Source organism: Neoarius graeffei, chromosome 19 (genome assembly GCF_027579695.1).
Source record: "Neoarius graeffei isolate fNeoGra1 chromosome 19, fNeoGra1.pri, whole genome shotgun sequence".
NCBI classification, from domain to species: domain Eukaryota; kingdom Metazoa; phylum Chordata; class Actinopteri; order Siluriformes; family Ariidae; genus Neoarius; species Neoarius graeffei.
In genome coordinates, this window is record NC_083587.1 from 18,108,000 (window position 1) to 18,118,837 (window position 10,838).

At 40.7% G+C, this 10,838-nt stretch overlaps 1 protein-coding gene across 1 annotated transcript in view; it reads right to left on the minus strand.

The window, feature by feature from the left end:
- The window catches only part of hnf4g (hepatocyte nuclear factor 4, gamma), a 27,824-nt gene extending 21,227 nt beyond the window's left edge, over positions 1-6,597 (minus strand). The window contains exons 1-3 of the mRNA XM_060900827.1: positions 6,471-6,597; positions 3,580-3,748; positions 3,323-3,417 (exon numbers count right to left, since the gene is read on the minus strand). Coding sequence (XP_060756810.1) covers positions 3,323-3,417; positions 3,580-3,748; positions 6,471-6,597 — 391 coding nt within the window. The remainder of the gene's footprint in view (positions 1-3,322; positions 3,418-3,579; positions 3,749-6,470) is intronic.
- Between the last annotated feature and the right edge of the window lie 4,241 nt (positions 6,598-10,838).

The following is a 10,838-nucleotide window of genomic DNA, read 5'->3' on the forward strand; positions in this document are numbered from 1 at the left end:
GTCCATTTCTTTGGGTTTGTTCTGAGGTAGTTCGGTATGGAGTTGACAACGGCAGCATAGTCCATAGACATATAATCGCACATCAGTAGTAGGAATTCCCTGCTGTATTGTATTTCACCCGCCACGCCGGTAACATGGTCATGGTAGTGGCCATGGTTTAGGCAAGCGCTTAAAAACACTACAAGCAGGCCAATCGCGCACCAGTAAGCAAAGTCCATTTTGCGTTTACTGCAAGCTGTGTGCGGGATTAATCACATCCATCCACAGAGAAAGACTCACGTATAAAAAATCAACAAACACACAGTGCCAAAACGCGAGAGGCAGCAGGGCAGCCACAGTGCAGCGCCTGGAAACCCGGATGAACTCTGAAATGGTTCCAGGGGGCCAACATTCATTATAAGGTATAATTTCCAGGGGTGATGTCATTTTCGTAAGACTAGCATGGAAACAGAGACAATTCACAATTTTGCTTTGTCGATAGAAGCGTAAAAGTTGGACTTGAACAGGGCTGGTCAGGTTCCTCCCAGCTTCTGGGGACTCTCTTCCAACCATGCCCCATTGTGTGCAAGAAGCATTTTAAATAAATCATTGACTGCATAGTTACTGTGCATTTGTTGGTGTTTTTGGGGGGCCGGGAATTCTTGCTTTAAATGTTGCACCATTTCCCTTTGGCCAGGATGTAACAACTGTAAAAAAAAATGTACACTGCTTCACGGAAAACATACTTAAACAAGTGCAATGAGAGATAGCAACCTGGCCCCAACCGGTGTGTTTGACTCCCCGTAAAGACGGCACACACACACACTGCAGGGGGACAGACAGACAGACAGACAGACAGACAGACTAACAAACGGGGTCATTGCAATACCTGGCCAAACCTCCTCCAAGGGGGGCAGGTTACTAGTCATTTGTACTCCGGTAATTATGAGCCTGTCGAAGTTTTAATATTGGCCTGCCCAAGTCAAAAATGCCCAGCCCGTTTTTTTGTCCCAGTCCAGCCCTGGACTTGAGGAAGAATAAAACCATTTGGAATGTACTGTTATGGGAAAGCAATCAATGTTGGGCTGCTAGTAGTAACTCATGTGTACACAGACAAGAACCAGAGCTAAAGATTGAACCGCTGACCCTGGAATTGTGTGGCAGCATTACTCGCTCTGCTAAATTCATTACCTAGGCACATCAACAGAGGGTATAAACCTGTTAATAAAGATAAATCCTGATTTAGATTGGACTTCTGTAATATTCAGGATGTATGTAATCAGGTTAGGGCTGCACTCAGCTTCAGCTCAGCATGAAGAGAATGAAAAGTAAACACTTGCATGAGGAAATGAAGCAGTACAGAAGAGTGTAACTTCATAAGCTTAATGGCGCTTTTACTTTTGAATCCAAGGAGCAAGAAAAAACAAACTGGCCCAGCATGAAACAAAGCTAGGTAAAACTTTAACCGATCACCGCCCTGAATAACACACGCACGCACGGAAAGTGAGGGAGAGAGCACATGATCACCTGTCATAAAAACCACAGCCAAGGTTACACATCTAATAAACTGCACATTCCTTGTATATCCAGTGCATGCTTTTATGGTGTACCTTATTTCAGCGCTAAGCATTTCCTTTTTCCATGCTGTTCAAAAGCGTTTCTAAGAAATAAAGTGCAACGGGGCGTTCTGTTAATGAAGTTGATGATGAACTTGTGTGAGGACGTTGAGTCGCTGTTACTTCCCCAGAGAGAATTATTTTCCAATAACAGCATATTTTATTCTATACATTTATGTATAAAAGTGAAGACATATTACAAGCATATTAAAAGCGCAGATGTAATCCCTGTACCAAAAATAGCTAAGCCCAAGGCGGTTGACTCAGATTTAAGACCTATCTCGTTAACACCTGTCTTGAGCAAGGTATTAGAAAGCTTTGTTTCATCTTGGCTGCTACGGTACATCGGGCCTTACATTGATAGCCTCCAATTTGGGAACACTAAAAACTGCTCTACAACACACGCTCTGAATCATTTGATTCACAACTGGCTACAGGCACTCGATAGCCCTAATGGTGTCATTATCAGAGCTTGTATGATTGATTTTTCCAAGGCCTTTGATCGAATTGACCACAATATTCTCATCATGAAATTGCAAGTGCTTGGAGTCCCGCCGATTTTGCTCAATTGGTGCGCAGACTTCCTCAAAGAACGCAAGATGCGGGTCAAGCTCGGTCAAGTGAAATCATCTTGGCATGGGATAAATGGATCAGTACCACAAGGCACCAAACTGGGACCAATCTTCTTCTTGATCATGATTAATGATCTTGGATCCCATCTCCCAATGTACAAGTATGTCGATGACTGCACTGTTTACGAAGTCGTCTCAAGGTCGTCTAATTCCTCGCTCCAGGCCGCTGTTGATAACATCGCTAAATGGACTGATCACAACAACATGTGTTTGAATGTCAAGAAAACCAAGGAACTTCGAATATCTTTCATTAAGTCTCCTTTGGCACTGGAGAGCCTTTCCTTGGCTGAAACTGAGATTGAAGTTGTTGATCACTTCATGCTTCTTGGTGTAACTATCTCTTCCAATCTTACCTGGAATTCCCATATCAATGACATATGCACTAAAGCCAGCAAACAGTTGTATGCTTTGCGTATCCTGAAACGCTCTGGCGCCCCACCAAAAGATCTGGTAACCGTCTACTGTGCATTCATTCGTCCTGTTCTTGAGTACGCCTGCCAGGTTTGGCACTTTGCTCTGCCACAATTCCTTGCTGAAGAACTAGAATCCATTCAACGTCGAGCACTAAAGATCACTCTACCAAGCTTATCTTACAATGATGCTCTCTACCATACTAAGTTATCCACCCTCAGCCAACGAAGACTGGCTCAATGCCAGAGACTCTATAAAGAAGTCACTCTTCAAGGATCTAACAAACTGAGGGATCTGTTATCGGATACAAAAAAACATTCATACCATCTCCGGAACCCACGCAACTATCAGACGTTCAAGTGCAGGACTAAGCGATTTCAAAGTAGCTTTGTACCTAGCTGTGTTAAGATATGGGATGATGATTTATAGGACTTGATTTTTTGATTATTATATTTTTATAGAGTAACAATGATTTTTAATTGTACATTTGTAAATATCTATTTTTCAAACTTATGGTTTGCAATTGATATTAATAAAATATTATCATAGCATGTGCATTAATATAAACCTGTGATTTGTAGGTGCACTACTGTCAGAGCTGCTGTTATAGAAAACTAATCAACAATTTTAGACCAATCAGATTCAAGAATTCAAGAGCACTGTGCTATAAATAAGTGTGGTCACCTTCTTTCTTCATTCCAGCTCGGAAGCATTTGTGAAGCCTGCAGAAGCGGCACTGATTCCTCTTGTCTTTGTCGATGATACACTGGCGACTGAACCTGATCAAGCGGATGAAAAAGTGCACATCTCTTCAATTCAAACGTAAGCAGCCCTCAGGAATGGGGTTTGAGGCAATGCATCCTACTCTTACTAATTGTGGAATTGAAAAACATGAAAGACGTGAGGGGTGAGGTGGTGAGTGGGTAAGGGGTGTTGGCTACCTGCATGAGTAGATGTGGCTCTTCCTGATGCTTCTGCGGAAAAAGCCCTTGCAGCCGTCACAGCTGGAGGCGCCGTAGTGCTTGCCTGTGGCCTTGTCCCCACAGATGGCACAGTTGGAGACCACGCTATTATCCCCATGACTGATGCTGGGCTCCGCTGGCATGCTTTCTACAGATCACACAGCAAACCGACACATCATTACCATTCAAACTGCTTGGGTTTAATATCTAGCACAGCAATCGATCTCTCGCTTGATCATGTTGGATGTAAAATGCGACATGTGTGTTTTGCAGGAGCTAAAAAGCTTATAAAATCACTTGCAAGAACATGTCTAATATTCATACCAAGCAAAGACGTTGGTCAAAACCAAAAAAAAGAGGACAGCATGAGGTTAGCATAGCATGACCGACAAAACAAATGTCTATTGCGATGCATCTATGGCACCACGGCCTGGCCTGCTGTCTCGCAATCAGCGCTGTTAATGAGGAGGCAGAGGATTTCAGTAAAGAAGTTTCTGCATAAGTGAACAAAGAGCGTGTGCTCGACCCTCTTGTGAAATAGAGATCAGCATCCCTCTGTTCACCTTCACAGAGGAGGAGAATCAATCATTCTTTTGTGCATCCAAAATCATAACATTTCAACAAAAGAACTGCAGCGAGGGGACCAGAGTCTTTTATTCGCCCCGAGCTGATTGAAATCTCCCTTTAATGCAGAACAGACTTAATTAGGATTTAGCCTTCATGTTTTATCTCGCAGACACGTATTCGATGGAGATTGACATCTCATCATTGAATTTTAATGCGCCGAAAGCCATCTCTTTCGCATCAGGCTGTCTACCTATTCCCAACCTGATCCTTCTTCATTTGAGAATTAAAAAAAAAAAAAAAAAAAGAAGTGCACCCATTGTCGTAGAGAAGCAATTTTTCCCTGTCAGCTTCTGAGACTCAGGATAATAGACTTCAGCACATGTTTTATGCTTTTAATTTTAAGAAAAAAATAAGTTATGCTTTCACTGCATCTAAAATGGAGCAAAGAAAGAAAAAAAACACAACGAGTAAATTATTTCTCCAAAGAATGAACTCAATTAAAGCACGCTCAAGATCTACACTTTTAAAAGGGTTCCTCATAAGTTCTTTGAATTGCTCAAGATTTCTAAAGGGGCTGGACTTGGAACCCTTTCTTGTGAGGAAAACTTTTGCTGTTAAGAATTCTCAATTTAAGGAAAACCCAAAGAACTCTTTGGGATGCGAGATGGAACCTTTTGTTCAAGTGTCTAAATCTTTCACCCTAAAAAAGTGTCCCTTAACTTGTTCTTCTGGTAGAACCTTAAAGATTCTTTGGAGAACCCTACATCAGATGAGTTCCCAAGTCAAACCCTTTTAGAAAGCAAAGAGCTTTTAATCAACCTTGAGGAACCCTTTTTCTTAAGAGCATACAGTAATATCTAAATGTATAGCAGCGTACAACTGGAAGCCAGGAGTTGTTTACTTAACATTTATGGAAGGAGTCTCCAGTGTCAGCAGTTAAAGCCATAACTTTTCTGAGACAGGAAAGTCTTTGGCACAGAGGAGGTTATGTTTATGCTTTGTAGTTTCTCAGTAACGTGACAAGCTGTGTTTTTCTAATCAACGTCAAGAGAAAGTAAGGAAATGACTATTTATAGTTCACTGACTTGTTTCATGGACATTTCATAACATTAAACGTGGCTATAGAATGATAAAGTATGATGTTTCATTAATGAATAAACAATTGTAATGGATGTCAAATTGCTGTGGTATAAGAGGAATAAAATACTACACAATGTGCTGTTATAGAAAAATGATCAACTTTGGGCTGGTAACAGAAATCATGCTTCATCACCCCACACCATTGTTGATTATTTGTCTTTAACAGCGTGTCGTCAAGTGTTTTATTTCTTGCTGATTGACTGTTGTTCCAAGTATTATGTTTATATTCTGCATGTCAATAATTAGCATTCAATTACTGTGTGAGACAACGCATGTTTAATTGAATAGGAACTATTTTATTTTAAGCAAAACAATGTGATGATGGTTTTTGCAGCCCAAGCACCTTCTTACATGAACAACTCAATCAGTGTGGAGATAAGACAACTTGTTTGTGCTTGATCGAATGTGCTTATGGCTTTGAATTTGAAGTTTTCCATTCAGGTTATTTTATAGCTTCTATCTCAGCATGTGGATTCCTTGTACAGAACAGTAAAGATAAACTGGCCTATCTTTGTCATCACTCAATCTTAAGCCAGCATCTGGTTAATGAAGAACAAGTGTTCTAGATAACCCACTTCTTACAGCATCAGGCTATGACCTAACACTCGTCTGACTGCAAAAAGTATTCTGAATGCTCTGAATCTGGGCAATGATATACAGTTATAATTGTTCTAAAATACTGTGCAATCTTTGTATATTCATTTATAAAATCTGTCCCATCAATATTATATTAAGAGAGCTCCTTTTTACGTTTAAAAGTTTTTAAGACTTCAACATGGTTCAGCAAAATCCAAACTTTCGTTGAAATTTAAGCCAGGTTGTTAGACATCCTTTGTTGTTGGCGAATAATTGTGCTCCGTCAACCAAAAAAAAAAAGCAAATCATTACATTTCTCAGTGTCTTATCTGTCCTGATGGATGACAGATGAACCCTGTCATGATGCCTCACATACCTAACAAATCTGTCAGCTGTTTTTAAAAAAGATATTTATTTAACAAAAAAATCAATCAGTAATTCATCATTCTAAGACCAAATAACCTCCAGAAACATGTCATAAGAAGGCCTAACTCCAGTTCCAATGAAGTGAAAATATTTTATGCATTAGAGTTTATATCAGCAGCTTTCACGTCAGGCACGTCAGTCATGTCAGTCGGATTACTCACCCCCACTGTACAGCATGTCAGCATTCTCAAAGCTCAGTGTGCAATAGCTGGGGTCCAGACCTTCACAGTAATTAGCTGTATCCATGTCCAGGAGGGATCTGGATACCGGAGTCAGAGAAAACTTCATCCCAGCCTAACTATTTCTGCTAAAACTCAAACAGGACAATGTCTACACCATTGATTTCTTAAAAAAGTGTCCATCTCTCCAGAATGCTGATTTGTCCTCCGGTAAAACAGGAGGAGCCTTGTTTGAAACTCCTCATCTGCTTGCTCAGGACTTATTCACTGAACTTATCTCCCTTCCTTATCCGAAACTTATCAGAAAGACAAGATGATAAATCGAGTTATATTGGGCCTATCGAGAGCTCTTAATCTATAGAAAATGACCATTGAGTATGTGAGAGATAAAACAGAGTGGAAGAATGGAACATAAAGATCTCATGCTTGTATTCAACCCATTCAGTCACAACTGTTTTGAATTCGGTCTCAGATGAGGGACTGATATAGTGTGCGCGTGTTTTATTTTTATTTTTTGTTATGAAATGTCAAACTACAATTCATATGATGTTCTCAAAAGTCTACTCACTTCAAGAATGAAGACGTCTGCTCCAAAGCTCTGTGAAAGAAAGTAAGTAATGTATAATACATGTACATACAGTATAACCACCGTATTTGGTGCATACAATCTTTAAAGAGTTTATATTTACATCTTAGTAAGACTGTAACAACACAACAATTAAATTTTTCAATTGTGACTCAAAGAATTCTTCTCTTTTTTTTTTACAAAGAAGTATTGTTACTTTACAGGCACAATAACTCTGGTTCTTAGACTTAGACAACCTTTATTGTCATTCAGTATGCAGCAAGTGTATACTGAATGAAATTTCGTTGCAATTTGGCTCAGCACAGAATTAAATGTGAAGTGTATTAAATTAAATTATGCAGCAGCAAAAATATTATAAAGTGCAATAGTATAAAGTGACCTGTGGAATTCGGAAATGTTCAAGTTATAAATAGAAGTTCAGAATTTGGGTTTGGAGTTCAGCAATCTGGTGACCTGGGGGGAAACGCTGTTACAGAACCTGGTGGTCCTGCACCGGATGCTGCGGAACCTCTTTCCAGAGGCCAGATGGGAGAACAGTCCATAGTGAGGGGTCATTGATGATGTCACTGGCTCGAGATATGCAGCACCTTGGTGCAATGTCCTGAATGGAGGGAAGAGAAGTCCCCTCCATTCAGAAAAAGAACACTTTCTGATCATCTCATCTCATTATCTCTAGCCGCTTTATCCTGTTCTACAGGGTCGCAGGCAAGCTGGAGCCTATCCCAGCTGACTACGGGCGAAAGGCAGGGTACACCCTGGACAAGTCGCCAGGTCATCACAGGGCTGACACATAGACACAGACAACCATCCACACTCACACCTACGGTCAATTTAGAGTCACTAGTTAACCTAACCTGCATGTCTTTGGACTGTGGGGGAAACCGGAGCACCCGGAGGAAACCCATGCGGACACGGGGAGAACATGCAAACTCCGCACAGAAAGGCCCTTGCCGGCCACGGGGCTCGAACCCGGACCTTCTTGCTGTGAGGCGACAGCGCTAACCACTACACCACCGTGCCGCCCCATGTCACGTCATGATTTTCGTCAGTTATTACAGTTTTTGGCAACACTCAGGTAGTAGAGGAAATAGTAATAGTAGAGTTTGGTATTTCTTTCATAGCCAAAATACTGTATTTGGAACATTAATTAAAAATGAATCAGGAGCGTCAGAAGAATTTGTGTCTGATTTATCATTTGGTCTTTAAGACTATCAGATAAAGATATCACAGAGCTGATATGGGGTTCACTGGTTGAATGAATATTCACAGCACAGTGAGCACAAAGATGTGAAAAACACACCTCTGACAGAAATCTAGCTTTCATCCAGAGTGAAAGCTTTTAACACGTCTTTTGAGGATGTCGAAACAAACAGCTGTGGTCGTATACAAGCCATTAAGCTCACTATGGACTGAAAGGGATGCATGATTTATTTTTTTATGATTTGCTCTGACGTTTGGAACAGAATTAAGGAAATGATCACATTTCAAATAAATCAGTCTGCTGCTATTTTAAAAAGATCTGACAAAACTAAGCATCTGATATAACACACAACATAACGCATCCTTATTTAGTCCAAATGACCTTGACCAGGAGGTTTTGTTAATTATAGGGGGACACAGATTGCCATACTGAGCATTAGTATCCTGAGACCCTGGATTGATATTGGATCAGATTAACTGATTCATTGTATGTTCTGAGTACATGTAATGTCCACCTACAGTCCATATCTACAAGTCTGACCCAGCTTATCTATTGCGACGATCTCAGCATCAGATCAGTATACATTATACAGTATGCACTTCAGTATACATCCCTATACTGAAATGCAGTGCATTAAACCATCTTACATAAACACAATCAGACTGTTTCTCAATTAATTCAGAAAATTAAAAGTGGCTTTGGTTGCTGAGTAAAAGGAAGTTACACTTTAACTGAACTCCAACGCCGAGCTGAAACACTTCGTTTTAAAAAGGGAAGTGTAAGTGTTCACACAACACTGTCTCAAGGTCACTCCCACCCCTTTTCACTTTACACACAGAAACCTATCAAGAGGAGAATAATTAGGTGTAATAGGTGTATTTTACCTCAAATAAAACTAAATAAATACTGTAAATATACAGTATGAGTAATTTTGTCAAGGGATGATTAAGTCAAAGCCTTAATCAAGTCCAGAAATCCGAAACCACTTCTCAGGTCAAGTCCTGAATGGGATCCTAGAGGGCCAAGGAGGAGGAACTCTGAGAAACTTAACAAATTCCAGCAGGATGTTTCAGCACAGAATTACTGTTATTATTATGTTTAATCAAGAAATAACCTTTCAGCTATTCAGCCTTATTCAGTTCATGATTCTGTAAACATTTAAGTCCAAGATGAGTCTCAAGTCACATAAAAGTGAGTCCAGTCCTCCTCTTCTGACATCGTTGTAATATAAATTACCAGTGAAAAGTTTGGACACACTTTCAAATTCAACATCCATCCATCCATTATCTGTAGCCGCTTATCCTGTTCTACAGGGTTGCAGGCAAGCTGACTATGGGTGAGAGGCAGGGACCCTGGACAAGTCGCCAGGTTATCGCAGGGCTGGCACAGAGAAAACAACCATTCACACTCACACCTCCGGTCAATTTAGAGCCACCAATTAGCCTGACCTGCATGTCTTTGGGGGAAACCGGAGCACCAGGAGAAAACCCACACAGACACAAGGAGAACATGCAAACTCCACACAGAAAGGCCCTCGCCGGCTGCTGGGCTTGAACCCAGGACCTTCTTGCTGTGAGGTGACAGTGCTAACCACTACACCACCGTGCTACCCAAATTCAACATATTTTTCTTTATTTTTCATCTCATCTCATTATCTCTAGCCGCTTTATCCTTCTACAGGGTCGCAGGCAAGCTGGAGCCTATCCCAGCTGACTACGGGCGAAAGGCGGGGTACACCCTGGACAAGTCGCCAGGTCATCACAGGGCTGACACATAGACACAGACAACCATTCACATTCACACTTACGGTCAATTTAGAGTCACCAGTTATCCTAACCTGCATGTCTTTGGACTGTGGGGGAAACCGGAGCACCCGGAGGAAACCCACGCGGACACAGGGAGAACATGCAAACTCCACACAGAAAGGCCCTCGGCGGCCACGGGGCTCGAACCCGGACCTGCTTGCTGTGAGGTGACAGCACTAACCACTACACCACCGTGCCACCCAAATTCAACATATTTTCTTTATTTTTATTAATTAAAATCACCAGTTCGTGTCAAAGTAATGATGGATGTCATTTCTCTTTACTTAGTTGTTCGGTTCTTGCCATAATATGGATTACTACAGTTGTGGAATGGGGCTATTTTATTCTTTGCATGTTTATTATTTACTATTTAACCTCAAGCACGTTAAGAAGGCAAGAAACTCGTCCACTTTTTGACAAGACACACCTGTTAACTGAAAAGCATTCCAGGTGACTACCTCATGAAGCTGGTTAAGATAATGGCAAGAATGTGTAAAGCATCATCAAGGTAAACGCTGGATACTTTGAAGAACCTAAAATATCAAACATTTTGTTTTTTTAACACTTTTTTTGTTGACTACATAATTCCATATATGTTCCATTTGTAATTTCATCGTGTTGATATCTTCAGTACTGTCCTACAATGTAGGAAATAGTCAAACTACAGAAAAACCTATGAATGAGTATACTCATTAGGGGTGTACAAACTTTTGACTGGTACTGTAGATTGTGTACATTTTACAATGTATTTTAAGGTA